Raw genomic sequence first — 26029 nt, 5'->3', positions numbered from 1 at the left:
CTGAATGTGGGTCTTTCATTTTCTTCATAGCAGACACAACTACTACAGACGTGAGGCAAGTGAACAACACCAAAGCCTAGTGATTGTTGAACTTTGAATTTGAGGTCTAACTTCCTAGCGGTTGGGGTGGCCAAAATTGGAGTTTCCCATATTCACATTTATAGAGCCTTGAGAATGTTGTGAACTAGAAGGGCCACTGGTCTGGATGAATTTTCCAGTATTTGAAGAAGCCCCAGGAGCTTGGATAGGGGGTCTGGCAGTGAGGTCTAATCTAGAGGATCTGGAAGAGAATTGGAGGGTATGCTGGTAGAAGATTGCTTACCCAGGACTCCAGTGAGGAATAAGGAGAACCAGGAGGGGCTATCTGATCTAACACCTCCGACCTGCTTGAATCCACTGCAACAGACAAAGTACTGATGATTGGCACCTCTATTGGGGATTGCAGAACTCTGGTCTGTGGTATCGTCGTACCAAGAGTGCAGAGGAAAGGCTGGAATGTTCCTTCTGTCTCCTTGTTCACAGAGGTAAAGAAACTCCAATTCAAATCTGTGTTTTGGTCAAGTGACTGATGTGTCCACTGACTTGGCGTAGGTGGCAAAACAACCTCTTCTGAAACCAGGATAGGTGGCCTGTTAAAAGTAAGTGGTAATATAGAGATCACTGGGACTGCAGTCTTCAGGCGGTAAGTGACCTGGTAAGTGACCTGTTTTTTTGTAGCAGGCAGCAGGGGCAACTTGACTCCCCTTCTCCTATCTAGGATGGGCAGTATAGAACTGTGTTGGCAAAGCTACTTGGCAAATCTAATTCTGAGGTGGATGTGTTGATTGCTTTCATGGAGTAGAATGTGTGAACATCTTGGATGCCTTGGCATGTTTCAACAGTGTTTTAGAGATGCACATCAAGGAGTCCGGCATAGGTAGACAATACTGTGTCAGAGCTGCGCCATAGATCCTTGTACTATGCATCGAGGAATCATATTTGGAGGCCACAGGCTTGCTTGACGTCAGAGTATCGAGCCTTGAGTATATCGGGGTACTGTGCATCAAATATGTTGTACACCGAATGCATCATGTGCAGCGGAGTTTCATGCCAGTGGCCATGACAGAAGTTGCACCGGATGAATCGATGTGCTGTGTATCACCAATGCTGTTGGCATAGGTGATGGCTGCTTCGATGGTGCCAGTGCCGATGCACAGAGTTGGAATTCTTTTTTTTTATAATTCAAACTTTATTTGAAACCAGACAGAAAAAAGAAAATGAACATATGACATAATAGACTATATCCTATACAATGTTTCTCAATTTACTATAATTGGATCAAAATTATGTAATTATGGATCAAAAGTAGAAAAATCATAAGCCATTAATATTGAAAATAAATGGACAGCTAAAATTTCTGCCACAGAATTTCTCCATAATTAGTAACTTACTTTAACTCTTTTTACGTCACCCATTTGTATTCCGTATCATAATACAATAAAACTTATAATTCCATTTAGTCTCTTCTTTTGTCTATTGTACCCAGAACCCAAATCCCAACCCTCCCTCCCCCCCCCCCCCCCCCCAATAAACTTCAAATAAACTGAAACCAAGCCTCTCAGGAATCTACTGAATAAATATGTCTTTGAAAAGGTGGAAAGTGACCATCAACAGTTTGTTTGCGTATTTCTCCATTTCAGATAAGAGGACCATGTTTTTTTAAAGGCTGGTACCCTTTTATTTTTGTATGCAGTTATTTAGCACAATCTATAGAGTTCTTCCATGCGAATTTGGACTAGGGCAAAGATGGTCACTGTGCTTTCCCTCCATTTTCTGGCCAATTCACATCTAGCTGCTGTTGAAATGAATTTTATTAGTTTCTGTAGATACTTATTCCTTTTGACATATGGTTCATTTAACAATGCTGTTTTGGGAGTCAATATAATTTCATTTTTGATAACAAAACTCAGCCAGTTGGATATATCCAGCCAGAATTTTTTAATCGATGAACAATTCCACCACAAGTGGTAAAATGTACCACGCTCACCACAGCCCTTCCAGCATTTATCTGATACATCGGGATAGATTTGATGGAGTTTTAATGGAGTGTAATATCATCTATATAAGAGTTTAAGACCACTTTCAATTAGTGTGGTAGATATCAGGTCTTTACTAATCGAGCAGTAAGTGCTAGTCCAGAAGTCTTCTTCTTGTTCCTCCCCCAAATCTGCCTCCCAGGCCTGTACAAAAATTGGTTTTTGTTTAATTTCCTGATTTAATAATTTATACATTTTGAACATTATTGTCTGTGTTTTGTCTGCTGATTTACAATATACCTCAAACATGGTAACATTTTTAGCAAGGTCCTGTTGTATCAATGGGGTCTGTAGGAAGTGCCGAAGTTGCAAAAATGAAAGTATTCAGACTGGGATAAATCATATCTAATTTGTAGGGTGTTGAAATCTAACATACCACAGTTTTCCCATACCTGAGCGCAACTATGAATACCTTTCTTTATCCAAGTAGCAAAGAACTGAAAGGCCAACCCTTCCATAAAGTCCATACGATGGTAAAGGAAAGTATCCATTGACCAGGATTTAGGGCCCACAATAGTAAGCTTCCACTTGTTCCATGTTTGTTTGTAATGTATGTAAAAGTGTTTCAGGAAAAGCTTGAATGAGTGACCATGTCTTTTTGGGTTGCCATGGTAAAGCCTGTAAGAGTATATGGCTGATAATTGCTTGTTCAAGGGTTGCCCATGGTTTACATGGTGTCATCTTATGCCAATCAATAATAGCTCTTAGTTGAGCAGCAGCATGAAACCATAAAAGATTGGGTACAGCTCATCCACCTTGCATTTTGGGTTGGAAAATAATTCTTTGGGCTATTCTAGGATGCTTTCATTTCCAGATAAATTTCATTATCCTACGTTGCCATTTTTTCAGTATCACTGATGGAATATTGTAAGGGATTGTTTGAAAAAGATAACTAAGCCTGGGGAGGATATTCATTTATAGAGTTGCAATACGGCCTAGCCATGATATGTGGTAGCGATCCCACTCTTCAAGATCCAGGTAAATACATGTAATTAAAGGTTGATAATTAAGTTGAAAAATATCCTTCCTAGCACCAATATAGATTCCTAAGTATTTAATTTTTTCTCTTGCCCATTTGAATTGGAATCTTTATTTAAGATCCTTTTCCTGACTAGCCGGGAGTGTTATGTTGAGAATCTCAGATTTATCCTAGTTTATTGAAAACCCAGATATGTAGCTAAATTGCGCAATGTTCTTGACAATCTCAGGCAGAGAAATCATAGGATTTGTGATTGTAAATATCACATCATCTGCAAACATGGATAGTTTTGATGAAAACTCACCGACTTGTATTCCACTAATCTTGGAATTTTCACAGATATTTTCAGCTAAGGGATCTATAAATAAAGTGAATAGAAGTGGGGATTAAGGGCATCCCTGATGTGTACCATGTCCTACCTGGAAGGTTGCAGAGTATCCCCCGTTGACCTTTATACAAGCCAAGGGGGAGACATAGAGCTTGTTCAGCCATTTAAGGAAGAAAGGACCAAACTCCATTTTTTGAAGAACTTTAAATAAATAAGGCCAGTGAACCAAGTCAAAGGCCTTTTCAGCATCCATGGCCATTAGTGAAAAGGGAAGTTTTTACTGTTTCACCCACCATATAGAGTCCAGGATTTTACAGATGTTGTCTGAGGCCATTCGTCCAGGGATGAAACCAGTTTGATCAGGATTTATAATATGTGCTATAAAACTATTAAGTCTATTTGCTAAGGGCCAGATTTTCAAAGGGGTACGCGCGTAAGAAACGTGCTTACCCCCCGAAAACCTGGCCCAAACACCCCCTGTGTGCGCCGAGCCTATGTTGCATAGGCTTCCGGCGCGCACAAAGCCCTGGGACGCGCATAAGTCCCAGGGCTTTCCTGGGGGGGGGGGAGGGTGTCACGATCCGCATGTTGAGGGGGGCGTGTCGAGGGGGCGTGACGCGTTCAGCGCGTCATCCGGGGGCGGCGCCGCAGGCGTGGCTGCGGCCTCCGGACCAGCCCCCAGACCGGAACATGGAGCTCGGCAGCCGGCCCGGCGCGTGCAAAGTTACGCCTGCTTTGAGCAGGCGTAACTTTTGTGATAGAGGTAGGGGGGTGGTTTAGATAGGGCCGGGTGGGTGGAGAGCGAAGGAAAGTTCCCTCTGAGGCCGCTCCGATTTTGCAGCAGCCTCTGAGGGAACGGAGGCAGGCTGCACGGCTCAGCGCGCGCAGGCTGCCGATTTTTGGCAGCCTTCCGCACACCAACCCTGGATTTTAATGGATACGCGCGTATCTTTTGAAATCCCGCGTACTCTTGTTCGCGCCTGGTGCGCGAACAAAAGTATGCGCACGCTCTCTTTTTTAAAATGTACCTCTAAGATTTTAGCTAATAATTTAAAATCTATATTAAGGAGGGATATGGGTCGATATGAGCCACAATTTGTGGGATCTCGTCCAGGTTTAGCTATTACCGATATCCCTACCATATAAGAAGTGGGAGACAAAGATCCATCAGAGCGTAATGCATTGAACATGTTGGTTAGTGGAAGAACCAGCTCGCTTACAAAGCACTGGTAAAAGCAAGCTGAAAAGCCGTCCAAACCCAGAGATTTGTTTGGCTTTAACTGTTTGATCGCCAATGTTACTTCATGTGGGAAAATATCTTTGTCAAGGAAAGCGCTTTGATCATCAGTCAAAACTGGAAGCGATGTTCTTCAAAAAAATCATCTATGGAATCCGAATTAATTGCTGATTTAGCTTTATATAGCGCAGAATAAAATCGTAAAAATCGTTGTCGAATATCATTATTATAAGTGAGTATACTGCCATTTCAGGTTTGGAATTCTTATGTTTCTTCGATACAGGCTGCAGTGGATCCAGTGATTAATGACACTTTGTCTTTGATGCCAGGTGGCTGGTGGAACTTGACCCTGTGGCTTCAGCCTGAGCAGATAGGGGAGTTTTTGAGGAGCTCCTATTCAATTTCTTCCAGTAAGGCAGATGAGGCAGTACTGCGGGACAAAGACCTACTGTGACTCCAGCGAGATTTACACAGTCCTTCGATTTTAAGAGCCCTGGACCTCTGCAAGCTCGAGGCATAGCAGTACTTCTGATCATGATCTGGCCCAAGGCATTTATAACAATTCGTGGCTATCAGTGAGAGACAAAATCTTCCCACAGATACAACTCTTAAAACCGCTCACTATTCCCTGAACCCTGTCCATTGTCCTCTGCCGGCACAGAAAAGAGAATCTTCCCCCAGCCTAGTGGCGCACAATGATGACACGATTGGTGCAACCATGTCCAGATGACCTTTAACATCTTCTCCAGTTTAGATTAATGTAGGCATAACTTAAATAGCTGTTAGATACATGTTAAGCCAGTTTCTATTAATGTTTTCCTAATTTTCTCTCTGATTTTCTGCTCTTATTTTTTGTATTGCTTGGTAATGAATGACTGTACTGTTATTTTGTTTATAAATTAGTCATGTTTTTTTCTTTGTACTTGATTCCATGTGTTTCTATAACAAAGTTTAATGCTTTGTTATGTATATTAAAATTCATAAATTCAAAAAAGACGCAAAAAAAATGCTCACCATTGTTGATTTCTTCTTCTGCCTGGACATAGTAGAAGGAAAGGCCATACTTCATCATTAAGAAAAAGGGGGGGGGGTTTTGGAGGTTTTTTTTTTTAATAGCACTGAAAAGTGCTGTTGTGGGGCTGCAGAGGCAGCGAGGCAACTTTAGAAGAAGAAACTGAAGTAAAAATATAGGGGCAGATTTTCAAAAGATTACGCGCGCTGGGCCTATTTTCAAAAGGCCTGGCGACGTACATAAAGCCCCGGGATGGTGTAAGCCCAGGGTTTGCAAAAAGGGGTGGGATGGTCCGGGGTGGGGTCAGAGGCTCCCGGCACAGCGGCCATTTGCCGCATGCAAGGTGCACAATTGTGCACCCCCTTGTGCACGCCAACCCCCAATTTTATAACATGCACACACCTGCGTCGGGTATGCACATGGATGCGCTCGTGCAAGTTTTAAAATCTACCCCATATTGAATAAAGTAGTTTTTAGGATTTTTAAAGAGAAATTGTAGGAGAGACAGAGATCAAATCCAAGCTATGCTCGGACAAGAAATGACTGAGGAGACTCACAAGGCAATTCCCATGTGGCAACTCCTGTATACGGTCAGTAGAGCTCAAAGCTCTACTAGCTTGGAGACACAAGTCCATTCGGTGCTGCTGGATGTCGTCAGCCACATGTGATAGCTAATTCAGCCTGCTTATTAAAGGAAAACAAGCATTTACATGCGTCCCTCCTTTTTTAGCTTTCAACGATGTACAATCATTAAGCTTTCAGTAAAATTTGTACCATTTCAAAATGGTTTGTATTAAGGTTGGGTAGTTGGGATATTTACAGACCCTATAGATTCATGGGAAAACAAATCCTTTCTGATGCAAAATCCTGGCACTTGATATAACGGTGCCATCTTGCCAAAGACTCCCGACCAATATTTACTATGAGGTCAATATTCAAAGAGTTTGTCCTGATAACTTTTTGAGTTACCTGGACAAAGCCCTATATTTAAATATTTACCCCCACTCTCTGGTTAACTCATTACCCAAACAAAATTTAGTCAGGTAAAATAAGGGCAGCACTAGAGGTGCTCCGCGTACAGGGCTTAATTTTAACCAGTAAGCAATGTTCAGTGCTACTGGGCTAAAGTTAGCTGGTAAGTCTGGTAGATAAATAGCTGTCCTAAAATTATTTAGGTATCTATAACTGGATATATTCAGCAGAACCCTTAGCTAGGTATGTTCTGCTCAATATCTGGGTAAAGTTCCCTGGGTAACTTTTCTGCTCACTAGCCCACTGAAAAATTACCTCTATGAATCTCATTTTTCCTTAGACACTAGCTAAATGATCACCAGTAAACCTCAGTCAAATTTTTCCATCCATAATATAAAAGCAAATACTACAGGATGATAACAATCCACAATATCACAGTTTGAGGGAATGAGAGCCTGGAGGCAGGATTCCATTGGTTGCCTCTTATGTTTGTGAGCAAAGATCAAAAAACTGAGAGGTATTGTCAATAAAAGGATGAAGTATCAGGGCATTTACAGACATTTGGCCCACAGCTATGCTGTATATGCTTCATTGCAGGCTCCTGCTGGATTAAGCTGATTCAGAACAGTCACAGAGCTGACACCCCCCTAAAACTGAGAATTCTCCTTTAGTAGCAGAGAACTTCATAGCATGCAGGAACTGTTCCAAATGGAAAAAGCAGTGAATGAAAAAAGAACACACCAGTCCATTAAGGTTCTTTATGTTGTTTCTCCCTAATGATAGGATTCGCAGGTTCTCTAGAGGAGACAGAAAATAAGATTTCTATTTGTGTGAAAAAAATCAGTGCAGGACATCATGCAACAATTAGCAGGCATAAAAAGCAGTTGTAAATATGAAAACACTGCCATATCAAGTTAATAAATAAATACATTTTGTACATGCAGTGTGATATAAAAATGTAGCTCAGCTATAGCTATACCAATGCTCATAAAAGATGCATGCTATAGGTGATCATCCCAGGTAAGATTTGATTGCAATCACATTTGGCCATATTTCCCTAAATTTGACATGAAAAATGCACAAGCACAGTTAAGAATTTTGAGTGATAAAGCCAAGCTGGCTGCCCTGCTGGTCTGGTCAGCAGATTGTGCTAAACTGTATCTTGTGAGATAGATTAAGGACTAACCCTGGGACTGTCATTGGGGTGTCAGCCCTAGCCGTAATAGAGAAAGCAAGGGATATAAACAGAGATGCTCGGGGCTTAGTTTGAAGTGCTGTCTGTGATTCTGGTTTGAACACTCATCTGGTAGGGCCATCTGGGCATGGATGTGCCACAAAGGTGATGTACACAAGCCCAAAGGAGGGATGGCAGCTCATGCTGACCAATGCTGGTCACTGAGTATGTGTCTTGGAGGCGCCCCTCCAGGCCTTGGACTGGTGAAGGTCCTTGGCCATGCAGGGTAGCTGAGTGGAAGAAAAAAAGCAGGAAAAAGTAACAGATTGTGCATTCATATACAGAAAAGTTCCCTTATGAACGATACCAATAGAAGCACCCTTAGTGAAAAAACAAATGTTGCTATCCTCAGAATGTGAAGGGAAATAAATAACAGTGCTTAGGAATGCCAAGTGGTTAGCAATATTATAATATTCTAGTGACGTGGTTCCCAAACCTGTCCTGGAGGACCCCCAGCAGTCAGGTTTTCAGGATATCCACAATGAACATGCATGAGATAAATGTGCATGCACTGCCTCCATAACATGCAAATTTTATGTCATGCATATTCATTATGGATATCCTGAAAAACTGATTGGCTGGGGTCCCCAGGACAGGTTTGGAACCTCTGTTCTAGTGTACCATAAATACCTACTAACCTGGAGGATTATTTTGAAAAAGTAGTTTGCTAGTAAATAGACTGGAGCACATGCAGTTTGTTTCCAAAATCAGCGATTTCTACCCCTAGAATTGGGAATAAGCAAAGTTTACAGACTGCTCCTGCTGCTGGGCACATGATGGATATACCAGCAGCTAAACACTCAAATTTTCAAGCCAGTTTACCATCAAAACTCTATAATCCAAAAAACTAGCAGGTAACCAGGAAGATACTTGCTTCACATTAGGGCAATAGGGTTGTGCTTTTAGGCAGCATGAAGTGGTTAATTAAAGTATCTTTCTCTGTGGCTGGTTCCATGATTCAGCTGCAGACCTGTATGTTGCAACAAACCAAACTATAGTTTGAGTTTCCTCTTCAATAAGGCCAGTGGTACTTAGGCACACTATGAAATTAATGTGCTTGAATGCAATTAAAAAGTGATGTTCCTGTGCAGTTCTGCAGCCACACCAGGTTTCAGATCTCTCATTAGCTACTCATACAGTGCCCTGCATGAATCTAACAATTACTGGTGGACACAAAACATTTTCCTGGTATCTGACTTCTGGATTACATATTTAAGCTGCTGCTGTAAATGCATACATGTAATCTAGAATGCATCTTTCAAGTTTTAATTTATTTTACTGGCAAAATTGAGGAGAGAATATTGGTAACATAACAAGGAGGGAGAGAATAGGATGAGAGTGGTTTTCATTTATCTTTTAACTTGTTTTATGTTACTTTATTAATTGGTCTGCTACTCTAAATTGCAGTTTGGAAAGTGTCTGCAGGGCTGTATACGTAGCATACTTTTCAAAATTCAGATTGTGGAGAGAGAGAGAGAGAGAATGGCGTCACCAACATTTTTAACCATTAGACTTTCTACAATAAATTGGCAATAAACTCAAGCTATTTAACTTACTTAGGCCGTTCAAGTTAGCTATTTTCTCAATGCAGTTTGTCGAAAGGGACAGCTTCCTTTAAAGAGACAATAAAATAAAATATTTACAGTGAGTGTAGAAGTCTCTTGAAGAGCAGATCAAATTCTGTTAGTCTTCTTGAAATTATTCCCTATACTACTGGCAGTTTCATCACACAAGTGCCACCTCCTTCTGTCTCTGCAAACGATTTTTTATTTATTTGTATTATTTCTATACATTTATATTATTTTCATGTTGCTTATAGGCCAAACAATCTAATTTACTTCTCTGGACTAGCAGAACAAAAGAGCTGTTTATTAAATCAAAGAATGGAAGCACCTCTTGTCCAACATTGCATTAATGTGGGTCATACATTTGAACAAATTAAAGGCTGTGCACTTGAATTGGTTCATACACATCCGCAAGGAGGTAACCGTGGTTTGAATCTTATGCAGCATGAACAATTTTGGATTTATCGATTGAACACTGTGTCACCCGAAAGGTTAAATGCAACAATTGAGTGGCATTTATTTAAATAACAATTGGCTTTTGCACCTTTGGGATCTGAAAGAAATGGGCTAGACATTTTTTTGAGGATTTAAAGTAGTATCTTTTCTGATTGGTGGAAAGAAATTGTTACATTTCCTGATTGGCTGAAAGTTTTGTCTTGTAAACTGCTAGAACGTAGCTTGTCTCAAACTTGTTTTAGTGACTGGAAATGGAGTAAAGAATTGGAACGCCCTGAAGCAGCAGCTCAAGCCGCGAAACATGGTCATGTCAGCGTTTTTGGTCTGACTCCAGGAGTTGATACCGACCTGTTTTTTTGAGATAAATACTGTTCACTATGGATTATTTTTGAAAGATTTATTATAAAAGAAATATACTGAGCTTTAAAAAAGGTCTAAAAAAAAAAAAGGGGGGGGGTTCCAATGAAGGCAGCCTAATGGCTTTAAACACTGTTAAAAGTTGTCGATTTGTGACATTTAATAAGGTGCGCTGTCTTGGGTTTTTTCCCCCCTTCATCTCAATAGACTTAGGCATCTGAGAAACAGGGTGAGATTGAACTGCTACTGAATAAGAAGAAAACTAAGGACTTAACTTCAAAGAGCGGCACAAAACAGTTTTGCTTTAAACTGATCCTGCTATCTGGATACCAGGTCAGTGCTAAGATAAGGCAGCTTGAGATACATCATTCAATTAACTATTGCAGAGATGGGGATAGTGCAGAGATTTTTGAAATTTGAGTAAGATGAAAGGGGCATCTGAGCATTACACCTCCTCTTGAATGTTTGCTTAATGGGCCAGTATAGTTCAGCTCCATGGTACGAGCTTAGTGCAGCTAGGAAGAATTGGACAATTCTCCTCCCAGAGGAGCAGTACTGACAGATACTCAAAGAAGCCTTCTTCTCTATCCTTAGGCTAGATGGTACTTCATCTGGGTGCAATGTTTACTGTCAAATCAAAGAGAAAAGCTTTGAGAAAGGACAATAGAATAAAAATACTAATTAATAGTCCATTACAGGTGCATAATAACTATCTTCTCATATACAAACAGATCTATCTTTTCAACTCTATGCTATAGGCAAAATTACTTGAAAATAATTCACTATGGAAAAATTAACTTAAAATCTACTGGAGTGCATGTAAATTGTGATCCATTTTATTGGAACAGCATCATAATCCAAAGATGTTACAGTGCAGGGATTTTTGAGACTATATAAGTCTTCTTCAGGTGACCAAGTGGTCTCAAAATCTCCTGTAGTTCAACATCTTTGGATTATTCTTATGTTGGTCCAATAAAAGACAATTTGTTCTTATCTGCTAATTTTCATTCCTGAAGTACCACAGATCAGTCCAGGCAAGGGGGTTTTGCATCCCTGCCAGTAGATGGAGGCAGAAAACCAAAGAGTTTGAGGCACAGCTACATAACCTAGACTGCCACCTGCAGTCCCTCAGTATTGACCTGTACCAAGCCAGATTAGAGATCAACCACCCCAACTATTGTGAAAATTAAAGGGGAAAACACTGAACTCTAAATGTAGACAGCTGGGTGGCTGGTGGGCGTGAGGATCGCCTGGTAACATGCCTACCTGATGCAAAGGTGGCAGACCTCACACGTCATCTAGATAGGATTTTAGACAGTGCTGGGAGGAGCCGGCTCTCATGGTACATGTGGGCACTGACATAGGAAAATGTGGGAGGGAGGTTCTGGAAGCCAAATTTAGGCTCTTAGGTAGAAAGCTTAAATCCAGAACCTCCAGGGTAGCATTCTCTGAAATGCTCCCTGTTCCAAGCGCAAGTCCCCAGAGACAGGCAGAACTCTGGAGTCTCAATGCGTGGATGAGACGATGGTGCAAGGAAGAGGGATTCAGTTTTGTAAGGAACTGGGGAACCTTTAGGGGAAGGGGGAGTCTCTTCCGAAGGGATGGGCTCCACTTTAACCAGGGTGGAACCAGACTGCTGACGCTAACCTTTAAAAAGGAGATAGAGCAGCTTTTAAACTAGAACAAAGGGGAAAGCTGACAGTCGCTCAGCAGCGCATGGTTCGGAAAGAGGTATCTTCAAAGGATACTAATGATGCATTAGAATTAGGGCATCCCAACAGTGAGGTTCCAATAATATCCCTATCAATTAAAAAGCAGAATGAAAATACAAAGAAAAAAACAAACTTTGAAATGTTTGTATGCTAATGCCAGAAGTCTAAGAAGTAAGATGGGAGAATCAGAATGTATAGCAGTGAGTGATAAATCAAATTAATTTTTGCAAATATTTGAATAACATTACTCTGCTCACGAAGTAAGTCACCATTTAAATGGAGGAAAAATTTTTTTTGAAAAAGGAGAGCTGCAAAGTGTAATGAAACACCTGCAAAGGTGTTTCATTGGGGGATTAATTAATATATTTGATTTATCACATTGTCAATTCCCCAGAAGATATTGGTGCCGTTTTTGAGGTTTTAGCAGTGAGTGATGACATAGACTTAATTGGCATCTCAGAGATATGGTGGAAGGAGGACAACCAATGGGACAGTGCTATACTGGGGTACAAATTATATCGCAATGACAGAGATGAGCATCCAGGAGGCGGTGTGGTGCTTTAGGTCCGGGATGGCATAGAGTTCAACAGGATAGACATCCTGCATGAGACTAAATGCACAATCGAATCTTTATGGGTAGAAATCCCTTGTGTGTTGGGGAAGACTATAGTGAAAGGAGTATACTACCGTCCACCTGGTCAAGATGGTGAGACGGACAATGAAATGCTAAGAGAAATTAGGGAAGCTAACCAAATTGGTAGTGCGGTAATAATGGGAAATTTCAATTACCTCAATACTGACTGGGTAAATGTATCATCGGGACATTCTAGAGAGATAAAGTTCCTGGATGGAATAAATGATAGCTTTATGGAGCAATTGGTTCAGGAACAGACGAGAGAGGGAGCAATTTTAGATCTAATTCTCAGTGGAGCACAGGATTTGGTGAGAGAGGTAACGGTGGTGAGGCCGCTTGGCAATAGTGATTATAATATGATTAAATTTGAATTAATGACTGGAAGGGGGACAGTAAGCAAATCCACGGCTCTTGTGCTAAACTTTCAAAAGGGAAACTTTGAAAAAAGGAGAAAAATAGTTAGAAAAAAAATCTGAAAGGAGCAGCTACAAGGGTAAAAATTGTGCAAGAGGCGAGGTCATTGTTAAAAAATACCATCCTAGAAGCACAGTCCACATGTATTCCACACATTAAGAAAGGTGGAAAGAGGGCAAAACGATCACCGGCATGATTAAAGGGGGAGGTGAAAGAAGCTATTTTAGCCAAAAGATCTTCATTCAAAAATTGGAAGAAGGATCCAACAGAAGAAAATAGGATAATGCATAAGCATTCGCAAGTTAAATGTAAGACATTGAAAGGACAGACTAAGAGAATTTGAAAAGAAGTTGGCCGTAGAGGCAAAAACTCACAGTAAAAACCTTTTTAAATATATCAGCAGCAGAAAGCCAGTGAGGGAGTCAGTTGGACAGTTAGATGAACGAGAGGTTAAAGGGGCAATTAAGATAAGGCCATCGCGGAAAGATTAAATGATTTTTTTGCTTCAGTGTTTACTGAAGAGGATGTTGGGGAGATACCCGTAACAGAGAAGGTTTTCATGGGTGATGATTCAGATGGACTGAACCAAATCACGGTTAACCTAGAAGATGTGGTAGGCCTGATTGACAAACTGAAGAGTAGTAAATCACCGGACCGGATGGTATACACCCCAGAGTTCTGAAGGAACTCAAAAATGAAATTTCAGACCCATTAGTAAAAATTTGTAACCTATCATTAAAATCATCCATTGTACCTGAAGACTGGAGGATAACTAATGTAACCCCAATATTTAAAAAGGGCTCCAGGAGCGATCCGGGAAACTACAGAGCGATTAGCCTGACTTCAGTGCCAGGAAAAATAGTGGAAAATGTTCTAAACATCAAATCACTGAACAAATAGAAAGACATGGTTTAATGAACAAAGTCAGCATGGCTTTACCCAAGGCAGGTCTTGCCTCACAAACCTGCTTCAATTTTTTGAAGGAGTTAATAAACATGTGGATAAAGGTGAACCGGTAGATGTAGTATATTTGGATTTTCAGGAGGCGTTTTCCTAGAAGCCTCTCATGAGGAACTTTGTCAAAGTAAAAAGTCATGGGATAGGTCATGGCGATGTCCTTTCGTGGATTATAAACTGGCTAAAAGACAGGAAACAAAGAGTAGGATTAAATGGACAATTTTCTCAGTGGAAGGGAGTGGGACCCGTACTTTTCAATATATTTATAAATGATCTGGAAAGAAATACGACGAGTGAGGTAATCAAATTTGCAGATGATACAAACTTGTTCAGAGTAGTTAAATAACAAGCAGATTGTGATAAATTGCAGGAAGACCTTTTGAGACTAGAAAATTGGGAATCCAAATGGCAGATGAAATTTAATGTGGATAAGTGCAAGGTGATGCATATAGGGAAAAATAACCCATGCTATAGTTACACAATGTTAGGTTCCATATTAGGAGCTACCACCCAAGAAAGAGATCTAGGCATCATAGTGGATAACACACTGAAATCGGTTTAGTGTGCTGCGGCAGTCAAAAAAGCAAACAGAATATTGGGAATTATTAGAAAGGGAATTGTGAATAAAACGGAAAATGTCATAATGCCTCTGTATCGCTCCATGGTGAGATCGCACCTTGAATACTGTGTACAATTCTGGTCGCCGCAACTCAAAAAAAAGATATAATTGCGATGGAGAAGGTACAGAGAAAGGCTACCAAAATGATAAGGGGAATGGAACAGCTCCCCTATGAGGAAAGACTAAAGAGGTTAGGACTTTTCAGCCTGGAGAAGAGACGGCTGAGGGGGGATATGATAAGAGGTGTTTAAAATCATGAGAGGTCTAGAACGGGTTAATGTGAATCAGTTATTTACTCTTTCAGTTAATAGAAAGACTAGGGGTTACTCTTTGAAGTTAGCATGTGGTACATTTAAAACTAATCGGAGAAAGTTCTTTTTCACTCAACGCACAATTAAACTCTGGAATTTGTTGCCAGAGTGTGTGGTTAGTGCAGTTAGTGTAGCTGTGTTTAAAAAAGGATTGGATAAGTTCTTGGAGGAGAAGGCCATTACCTGCTATTAATTAAGTTGACTTAGAGAATAGCCACTTCTGTTATTAGCAACAGTAGCATGGGATAGACTTAGTTTTTGGGTACTTGCCAGGTTCTTATGGCCTGGATTGGCCACTGTTGGAAACAGGATGCTGGGCTTGATGGACCCTTGGTCTGACCCAGTATGGCATGTTCTTATGTTCTTAACAGGCCAACCCCTGAACATAACGTAACCACCGGAAGTCAAAGGGAAAACCAAAGAACCAGGTAATCTACCGAAGACCCCAACTATATACACCTGACAGTTCTTCCCAGAAATGTGACCTAGCATGGATTTGCCACCACGGTCTTGAGCAAAAAGTACATTGGAATGGGTCTCTGGACTGATCTGAGGTACTTCAGCAATGAAAATTAGCAGGTCAGCACCAATTTTCCTTTCCTTTTGGTACCCCAGATCAATCCAGACAAGTAGGATATACCAAAGTACCCCTACACTGGAACATCCAACCGGTAATGGTGAGAAAAAAAAAGTGTGCAAAGACAACCACATCACCACTGTACAAATCTCCTATGGCGAAACCAACTGACCCTTGACCCAAGAAGCTGCCTGTGCCCTAGTAGAGTGTGCACGCAATCCATCCGGAACCTGATTTCCTTTGCAAATGTAGGCCAAGACAATAGCTTCCTTCAGCCAATGCGCTATCGTGTCTTTGGAGACCTTGCAACCCTTTCTTGCCCCTCTCCAAATATCATGAACAAGTGATCTGACCATCGAAAACTGTTGGCGACTTCTAAATAACGCAACAGAACCCGACGAACATCCAAAAGATTGAACTCCCTGGACTCCGGCGATTCATTTGAGCAATTCAGGAAAGCAGGCAGCTCTCCGGACTGATTCAGATGAAAGGCAGAAACCACCTTAAGCAAGAACGAGGGAACTGTACGCAACAAAACCCCTCATTTGAGATTCTCAGAAAGGGTTCCCTACAGGACAAAACCTGAAACTCTGAAATCCTCCGAGCTGAGCAAATCGCCACCTCGACGGCTCAAACGGAGGACCATAAAGCACACACAATAATAAATTCAAACTCCACACCTGGCACAACCTATGCACCGGCAGCCACAGATGCTTAACCCCCTTGAGAAACCTCACCACATCCGGGTGTGAGGCCAATGTCCTCCCTCGCAACCTGCCTTGGAGACCACCTAAGGCTGCCAACTGAACCCACAGTGAATGTAAGCCAGACCCTTCGAAAGGCCGTGCTGCAGAAAGGCCAACACTTGAGCAATATCCACCTGCAATGGGTCAACACCTTCCTCTAAGCACCAGTTGTCGAATACTCACCACACCTGGAAATAAGCCATTGGCTTGGCCAGCCACCTGGCCTGAAGCAAAGTGGAAATCACGGGTTCAGAGTAACCTTTCAGCTGCAAACCTTGACTCTCAAAAGCCAAGCCGCGAGATCAAAATGATCTGCCCAATCCGAGAAAATAAGACTTTGCCTTAAGAGCCCCTTTAGATAGCCAACCTTAGAGGGCCGTCCACTGTGAGCTGAACCATGGACCACTCGGCCTGGATGCTTCTCTACAAGTCGTAACACCTGGCCTATGAGAGGCCACAGCGGGAACACATACAGAGCAATCCCTGTGGGCCATGGAAGAAGCAGAGCATCTATAAACTTGGCTCCAACCTCCTGCCTGCGAATGAAGAACCTTGACACCTTGGCATTGCTCCTGGACGCCATCAGATCCAGTCCTGGACTGCCTCAGTGAGACTGGATAAGATCAAAGGCTTCCACAGACAGCTCCCATTCTCCCAGGTCCAACTGCTGTTGGCTGATGTAGTCTGCCTGCACATTGTCCACTTCTGACACATGAGAAGAGGATATTCCCTTCAAATGTAGTTCCGCCCAGACAAACAGCTCCTGAGCCTCCTGGGCCACTGCATGACTCTTCGTCCCCGTCCCCCCAACGATATATGCCATCATAGTGGCATTGTCCAAAAAAAAAACAACTCTGACCATCTGACCTTGAATCAACGAACAGAACTCCAACACTCTGTGGACTGCTCTCGTCTCCAACCAGTTGATCGACCAAGTTGCTTCCGTTGGTGACCACAGACCTTGTGCTGACCACCCTCCCTCCAGGATCTCCAGATCCATCCCCTTTTCGAAATTTGGCCACATGAGAGACTGGACCTGGAGGTTTTCATCAACGGCAACTGTCGATGAAACTCCTCTGACAACGGATTCCACACTAGAGCAGTGCCCCTGAAGTGGATGCATGTGAGCAAAGGCCCAAGGCACCAAATCCAAGATAGACGCCATTGACCCCAGCACCTGAAGATAATCCCAAGCCCTGGGGACCACCATTCTCAGAAAACATTGCACCTGAGCCTGCAACTTCAAAATCCTCTCGGACATGAGAAAAACTCTCAACGTGAGTATCGAACCTCGCCCCCAGGTACTCCAGAGTTTGGGTGGGAAAGAAGTGGCTCTTTGCCCACTTGAACACCCAGCCCAAGATCTGCAACCGATATAGTTCTCTCCCCACCAACTGTCAACATTCTTCTGATTTTCCTCGAATCAACCAGTCGTCCATGTAAGGATGAACTAAGATCCCCTCCCCGCGGAGGGCTGCCGCCACCACTACCATCACCTTCGAGAATGTGCATGGACTTGTTGACAAACCAAATGGGAGGGCCAAAACTGAAAATGCTGTCCCAGGACCACAAACACAGAAAACACTGATGCTTCGCTTGGATGGAAATATGGAGATAGGTCTCCATCAAGTCCAATGATGCTAGAAATTCTCCTTGCCGAACCGCTGCTAAAACAATCCGCAGCGTTTCCATCTGGAAACGGGGCACCCTCAGCAACACATTCACCTTCTGCAAATTGAGAATAGAGCGAAAGGACCCGTCCTTCTTTGGTACGATGAAATAAACTAAGTACCATCCACGGCACCAGGACTATGGTGCCAGACCCTGCAGGGACTCCAACTTCACTCGAATCGCTTGCTGCCTTCCTCCCAAACCACAGTGAGAGATCACAAATGCCTCCCTGAGGAACTGAGACAATTGTAAAGCATAGCCATCTTTTATTACCTCTAGGACCCACTGATCAGAGGTAATCCTGGTCCACTCCTCGTAGAAAAGTGATAGATGGCACCCCCCCACTGCAACACCGAGAGCGTGGACCCCACCGGCCTCATTGAGAGGTCTTACTGGCCCCAACTCCTTGGCTGGAGCTCTCTCTGGGATTCCTACGGGCTTCTCGAAAGGATTGTTGCTGCCCAGCCCCCTGCCTCTGCCCCCCAACTGGCGCAGAGCTTTTCAGGGAACAAAAACAGTGACCCTCCTGAAAACGAGAACTAGGCGAAAAGGTTTTCTGTGCCGGCTTCCAGTCCTCCAGCAGCTTATGACCTTTTGATTCTCTCAGCACTTTGATCAACTGCTCCAAGTCCTCTCCAAACAGCAATTTTCCCTTAAAGGGGAGATTACAAAGTTGTGACTTGGACCACATGTCAGCCAACCAGTTTCACAACCATAACAAGCAACAGGCTGAAACTGCTGCGACCATACTCCTGGCCAAAGTTCGGATCAAATCATAAAGAGCATCAGCCACATACGTAATTCAAGCCTCCACCTGAACTGCCTGATTTTCCACGCCAGCTGTGGCTGAAGTCCTCTCCTGTGCCTTCTGGACCCAGCACAAACATGTTCTTTGCATGAGGCTACCACAGATCGCAGCTCGTAGACTCAAAGTCGAGACCTCAAGCATTTGCTTCAGAAGAATCGCCTTTAAGGCAGCAGACACTGCCACCAGGATCGTCATCTTCTTGGTGACCACAGACACCAAGGCATCCATCTTGGGCAACTGCAACAGCTGAAGCATTTCCTCAGTCAGAGGATACAACTTCGCCATAGCCCTAGCTAACGTCAGATCCACCTCCGGGAAATCCCACTCCCAGCTTACCAGCTTCCTGATCTTTTTTGGGAGTGGAAAAGCCGGAGGCGGTTCCCGGATACCATCCAAAACTGGGTCCATCCTCTCACTGTCAGACTCCTCTTGAACCAGTTTAATCCCCAGCTCCTGCAGTACACGAGGAATAAGCGGCTTCAGCTCCTCCTTACAAAACAGCCACACCACCCAGGGATCATCACCTTCTGCTACCGAAATCTCCTCTGGATCTGCCATGTCTTTATCTACCACCTGATTAGGATCCAGGTCCCCAGGGTTGACAGGCACATCCCCGGAAACAACATCCAGGTCATTCAGGTCTGAGCCACCCTGATCCTTCAGATGATCCAGCCCCAGGCGGCAGAGAAGGACTCCTGACCCCCTAGATGAGGAAGCCCATGGCACTTTCGAAGCAGAATGAAACTGAAGGCCCGCAGACCGCTTAGCTCTCACATTCTTCCTGGCCAGGAATGCCTCATGCATAAGCAGCACAAACTCAGAGGAGAAACCCAAATCCTCCTCCTTATCAGACCCAGAGCTGGTCTGATCCTCTCTCCCCCCACTCCTGTGCTGTTGCCACAACCGGCAACAATGGGAGAAGAGAATCACCATGTCCCGAGGCAGTTTTACTCCTGGATCTAGTTTTCTCCCACCAGCAAGACTCTCCAGATCCCCTGCTGTCTCATCGACTGGGCCCTGAAATCACATGGTCCTGCACCTGGGCTCAGCCCCCTCCCCCCACCCCCTCGTAACACAATCGCAGCATAAAAACAAAGAATTCAAGTGCCCCCAGGACTGCCCACACGATCAGCAACTTTTCTCATGGTGTGAATCAGCCGGTGGCACCATCTCGGAACACACACCTCACCATGCAGCCACAGCAGGCGGGAAACTAAGGTACAAGAGGGGAAAAACTGGCTGTGCAGCTCAGCCTCCGACTCCCCGAGCAGGTAGCTGCGAGTCACAGTCCTTGCGATGCTACCTACCCAGACCTGGCCTGCCCTGGCTTATCAGGAAGCAGCCATCGCTCAACTGCTCCTCTTTTTATTTATTTTTTACAAACCTCTTAAAGAGGCAGGAGCAGCCCAGGCATCTAAGAAACAAACCACAGCAGAACAAACAAAAACCCCATAAAGATACTTTGCTGCTGCAAGAATCTGGGAAGAAGGCTTCAGGGACGCAGAGGGAACCAAAACCCTTGGCTATCAGCAACCTGGAACCGCTGCAGGTCAAGCTGCTCAGGGATTGCCAACCCCCCACTTGCCTGGCTCAACCTGAAGAATGGCCCATGAAGGAACCTAACACTTCAGGGAGCATCTCCTCCTCACTAAACCTTCTTAAAAGTTAATTCTTTCTTTTCTTTTCTTTTTAGCAAAACTCCAGACTGCAGGTTTGCACCTCTACCATCTGCTGGAGACAGAGAAATACTGAGGGACTGCAGGTGGCACTCTAGGTTATGTAGCTGTGCCTCAAACTCTTTGGCTCTCTGCCTCCATCTGCTGGTAGGGATGCAAAACCCACTGGTCTGGACTGATCAGGGTTATGAGCAGGAATTTAAAAAGTGCCAGTCAAGTGATCGTCTAGAGTGCAAGAATTTTGGGGGCGGCACCAGGGGTTTCACTGTGCATGAGTGCACAAGGCTCTGCCCCAGTGACATTATTGGACAGTGACCCCAATCTCAGGTAGCAGAGCAGCTGATTCCTGCTTCAGCCCTTCCCCTTCTAGACAGTGTACAGGGAACAGGAGAGGGGTGAGACAGAAGCAGATAGAGCACATCAAGGAAGAGCCACTTTACTCCCTAATCCAGCAACTCTCCTTCCCTCTTGTTTCCCTTTCCCTCCCTGTCCTGCAAGGAACAGTAGAGAAAGGGGGACCAGGCTGGAGTGGACAAGAGTTCAGGCTTGTCTATATATTTTTATTTATAATTTGTGGTCATTTATTCTGTATTTGGTGAAGGTTTTTCTGCATATGTGACCAACATGAGATATTCTGCTGATGTATTTTCTCTGTACTCTAGCTAATTCTGTTCTCCCAACAGGAGGTATATATTGCTAATAATAAGTTTGGATTTTAGGCTTGCCTTTCCAAATAATACCCAAGGCAACTTACAGCATTTTTAGAATTCAGGTACAATATGTCCTTGCCCAAAAGAGCTAATAATCTACAAGGAGAGTTAGTAGGGGAAGTGATTCCCAGCCCTCAGCCCATAGCAAACACTTGGCTTCTCCTTTTCTCTGCTGAGAAGAACAGTAATGCTGTTCTAGGGCCTAGCAAAATATTTGCATTACTACCTTTTCATAGATAGATTGTTGTTTTTTGAGTTCTGAAAGTTAGTGCTGTTTTAGTATGGCAGGTTTGCTATACAGGTTCTGAGTGACATTTCTGAAGTGTTTTGTATTATTCTCTGGTAATGGAGGAAGTTTGTCACTGTTACTGAGATAATAAAAATGAATTTGAAATGTTTTTGTACAGTGAATAGTACAAGAAAAAAAATCTGAATTCGGCCCAGCCAGTGAAGCCAGCCAATTATTTCAGAGACTACTTTCAGCCAATGCAGTACAGCAGGGGTGGCCAACTCCAGTCCTCAAGAGCCACAAACAGGCCAGGTTTTCAGAATATCCTCAATGAATATGCATGAGAGATATTTGCTTACACTGCCTCCACTGTTTGCAAATCTATCTCATGCATAATCATTGTGGACATGCTGAAAACCTGGCCTATTTGTGGCTCTCGAGGACAGAAGTTGGCCACCCCTGCAGTATAGGTTTCTTTTCATTTACAAATATTATGCATGTCTTGATTTGTTTTTGTAGTATGTCCTCAGAATCACAGATGGCACATTCATCAGACACCATGACATGATTTCTGAAACATTTCTGATATATATTTTACACACATACATATACACACACAAAAGTTTAATATTTAAAAGTATGGGAGTAATTTTCAAAACCATGTATTTTAATACAAAGTTTGTGGGCACTTTTACTCACAGACTCTGCACCAGTTCTCAAAAGGAAAGTATGATCATACTTTCTCATCGAACCATGTGTCATTTTAGGTGCTTTTAGTATGGGCAATTTAAAACAAAACATTTACCCAGGTAAATCAGTATTTACCCAGATAAATGACTTCTGAGAACTGTCCTCCCTATGTATAATTACATGATTTTACAGGATTGTTCTGGGAGGGAGGGGCATCATGATTGTTGAGTTTAATTAACAAAATCTCAGAAGAGGGGTAGCCAATGGGCCTGAAAGTTAATGGAAGGGTGGGAGTGTTAGGCTGAAGGTTTGCCTAGCTTGCCTAATACCCTTGCACAAGCCCTGATTAAAACCTACATTGAATACAGTTTTTTCCAGCTGTCTGAAGTACAACTAAGGAATGCTTGTTGAACCTACTCGCAGTTCGCCAGTGTAGACAGGGATGCATCCATCTTCTCTATTGGAGGAATCTGAGCATAAAGCTTCACCTCCTTGGCTTCAGATGCTTTCTGACCTGCTTTTTCTTCCTAATGAAGAGAGAATGTTACAATAAATACAGTGTAGATCTGTTGCAGGACAGACAATAGTCATAATTCCTATGTATTCCTGCTTGGAGATATCAGCATAAGAACATAAGAGGCTCTGACCAATGGTCCATTGAGCCCAGCAACCTATTTCTGCAGTGACCAGTCCAGATAAAGGATGATGTTTTTTTGAAAGTCCCTAGTAGCCTAACAGGAAAGTTAATACCATGTTGCTCACTCCTAAAAGCAGGAGATAAAGAAATGCAAGTCCATCTAGCTAATTGTTAATGGATCTGTCCTCTTGTCCAAACTTTTAACTCAGCTATACTATTAGGCTTGACCATATTCTCTTGCAACAAATTCCATATTTTAATTGTGCATTGAATGAAACAATTCTCTCTTAAATTTGTTTTAAATCTACTACTAGCTAGTTCCCTAGTCCTAGTATTATCTGAAAGCGTAAATAAATTCCCTAGTAACTTGTTCTCAAGTCCTTAAAAATTCTTTATTATTATAAAAGCAAGTAGCTCAATTATAGCCCAACTCCGGATGAGTTTCGCCACATAAAATGGGCTGCTTCAGGGGCTACAAGATATAAACATGTAAATAACAAGTATAAAACATATATATCCCCTCTTGGTCATCTACTCCAACCTGTTTGGTCTCACTTATAGGGAAGCCGATCCATTCTCGTAATCATTTTTTGTTGCCCTTCTCTATACTTTTTCTAATTCTGTTCTATCTTTTTTGAGATGGGGCGACCAGAATTGCATAACATATTCAAGTGTGGTTCTACAATAGATTCCTAGCATTCTATTTGCTTTTTTTTACCACTGCAGCACACTGAGCAGAGAATTTCAAGATTATTTTCTGACAAGTCAATTTTAAAAGGCCCACGCGTGAAAACACTGAGGGTTACGTGTGTGGTTGGGCTGAGCGCATTTTAGAAAGGGCCCAGCCACATGTGTAACCCCTGGTACCCACACAAGTGCTGGGCCTGAAGAAAGGGATGGGCCAGGGCAGAGGCCGACTGGGACAGTGGCCATTGGGTCCTGTCCCGGGGAAGCATGCGCTAACAGCTGGCCGGCATGCACAATTTATGTCTGCTCTTTAGAGCAAGTAAATATGAAAACAAAAATTTTTTTAGAGGAGTTAGGGTAGGTTTAGGGCTCGGGGAGGAGAGAGGAAAAGGTAGGAAGGTTAGGTAGGGGAATAGGAAAGTTCCCTCCCAGTCTATTTGCGTCACCGTGCGTTGGTTTAGACAACTTTATTTTCTTCTTATTCTAGCAGACAAAAGGGGGTTGGCTCTTTTTCATAAAGATTTGACTTTTCATATGGAACAACAGATTTCAGACACTTCTCGTTAGTGGGAAATTGTTTCGTCAGAAATGTGTTTTCTGTAATATTTATGCACCTAATGTTATATACATTCACTTTTTGCAAAATTGGTTTCCTTATTAAGTCAATTCCCAGATCACTACATTGTGCTGGGTGGAGACTAATTTTGTTGTGGATCCTACAATGGCTAAACCGCCCAGATCTGTTAAGGATATCTTTTGTACAAAAGGGATACCCTTTCTTTTGAAAGAAATCCAATTATTAGATATCTGGAGGGTACTGCATCCAGGGGGAGTATGATTTTTCCTTTCATTTAGCCCCTCATGATTGTTATTCTCGTCTGGATTATTTTCTACTTTCAGATAGCTTATTCCCCCTGTTAAGGTCTGCAGATATTGGGTTTCTACCATTTCGGATCATGCTCCAATCTCCTTTCAACTGTGGCTTAGACATCCTGTTTCTCAGGCATTAAAATGGAGACTTAATCCTTAGCTTTATTATGACTCTGCTTTTAAAGGATTTTTGGTTGAGAAATGGAAAAAATATTTAGATTTTAACTCCTCCGAGTCAAATTCTTCTGCAATGTTGTGGGAAGCCAGGAAGGCAGTCTTGCATGGGGAAATTATATCCTATGTGGCTAGAACTAATAAATATAGGGATGTAGAGATTATACTTTTGTCTAAGCACTTGACTATGTTTATATATTGAATACAACTTCACCACCCCTGAAGAAGCCTCCGAAACATGAGCCAGGTCGGGTTGTTCTAGAAGCTGTACAAGCACTGCAATGATAAGTGATTTATTACTGCCTATCGATGGTTACAAATTGATTAAAAAAATTATTTCTAAAAAATGGACAAAAATTAAATATGGAAACCGATGATTGAATCCAGAGAATACAGTCTCAAAACCATATAATTGACTGTCATTACATCAGATATGCCGCATAATCTGCAGTGTGTGAGCTAACATTTTTGAAAAAGAAGCTCGCCTTTATGTATGAAGTTTCCATATTCTATCAAATATAGACTACACGGTAGTATTGATTTTCAGCTTGAAGATATGATGTTTTTCATTTGAAGTATGTTTATATCCCTTCATATCAAACATTTGAATGCTGAATCACAATTGTTAGATGTCAGGAATACTCTAAATCAGTTATCACATCAAAGGGCGATAAGAGCTCATTATAGATATTATAGTAAATTATTTCGGTTTGGTAATAAGCCAGGGAAATTGTTAGCTAGGTGGATTCATGGTACTAAACCATGACAATATGTATGCGCTTTGAAGAATGCAAAGGGACAGAAACTGTCTGACACACAACAGCTGAATGAGGTATTGATTATTATTCTAAACTTTACTCAGCTCAATCTACTGCTGTGGAAGCTGCTTTTCTGTTTCTCCAGGGGTTTCATATTCCTCGGATTTCTGAAGCGCAATCTCAATTTTTGAATGCTCTTATCACGTATTTAGAGGTAGATTCTACTATTAAAAGCTTGAAGTTGGCTAAACCACTGGGATTAGATGGGTATGGGTCTTAGTATTATAAGATTTATCTCCCCTAGTGATGAAACCTTTATTGGTTATGTATAATTTTAGTCTAACCAACGGTGAGCTTCCATTGGGAGATAATCTTTAATTACTCTTTTTCTTAAGCCTGGGAATGATTCTACAGATCCAGGATTATACAGTCCTATTTCCTTAATTAATGTTGATGTAAAAATCTTGGCCTCTATTCTGGCTAAGAGATTAGGTATGATACTTCCATGTCTAATTTCAGAAGATCAAATGGGTTTTGTGAGGGGGAGACATGGCATCAAAAATGTTAGGAAGCCGATTGATGCTTTATATACTCCGTATGTTGCAAATAGGGCTGGTACTGTAGTGAGCCTTGATGCCGAAAAGGCTTTTGATAAAGTTCAATGGTAGTATGGGCTTTCTGGTTCTTTTGTATCTTGGCTTAAATTATTGAAGAATTCCTTGCAAGCTCGTTTGAGAGTTAATATTCTGTTTCATCATTATTTCCACTTTCTTTGTGACACACGACAGGGATACCCATTGTCACCTCTTTTGTATCTTTTATCTATAGAACTATTGGTACTCAATATTAAAGCAGAAGTTGTATTTATTTGCTGATATGTTATTTTTTGGCAATCCCGTGCAGGCATTACCTCTTATTTTAGACCTATTTAGTT

General features: G+C 42.3%; 1 protein-coding gene across 4 annotated transcripts in view; it reads right to left on the bottom strand.

Annotated features, from left to right (window-relative positions):
• DNAL1 (dynein axonemal light chain 1) overlaps nucleotides 1-26029 on the bottom strand; it is a 106905-nt gene that overhangs the window by 48292 nt on the left and 32584 nt on the right. For all 4 annotated transcript variants that reach the window (XM_029598665.1, XM_029598667.1, XM_029598669.1 and 1 more), the window contains 3 exons: nucleotides 22387-22496; nucleotides 9394-9449; nucleotides 7345-7400 (listed from right to left, as the gene is read on the bottom strand). In XM_029598665.1, coding sequence (XP_029454525.1) covers nucleotides 7345-7400; nucleotides 9394-9449; nucleotides 22387-22496 — 222 coding nt within the window. The remainder of the gene's footprint in view (nucleotides 1-7344; nucleotides 7401-9393; nucleotides 9450-22386; nucleotides 22497-26029) is intronic.

The sequence above is a fragment of the Rhinatrema bivittatum genome, chromosome 4, assembly GCF_901001135.1.
Source record: "Rhinatrema bivittatum chromosome 4, aRhiBiv1.1, whole genome shotgun sequence".
Taxonomy (NCBI): domain Eukaryota; kingdom Metazoa; phylum Chordata; class Amphibia; order Gymnophiona; family Rhinatrematidae; genus Rhinatrema; species Rhinatrema bivittatum.
This window is presented reverse-complemented; position numbering and strand designations above follow the sequence as displayed.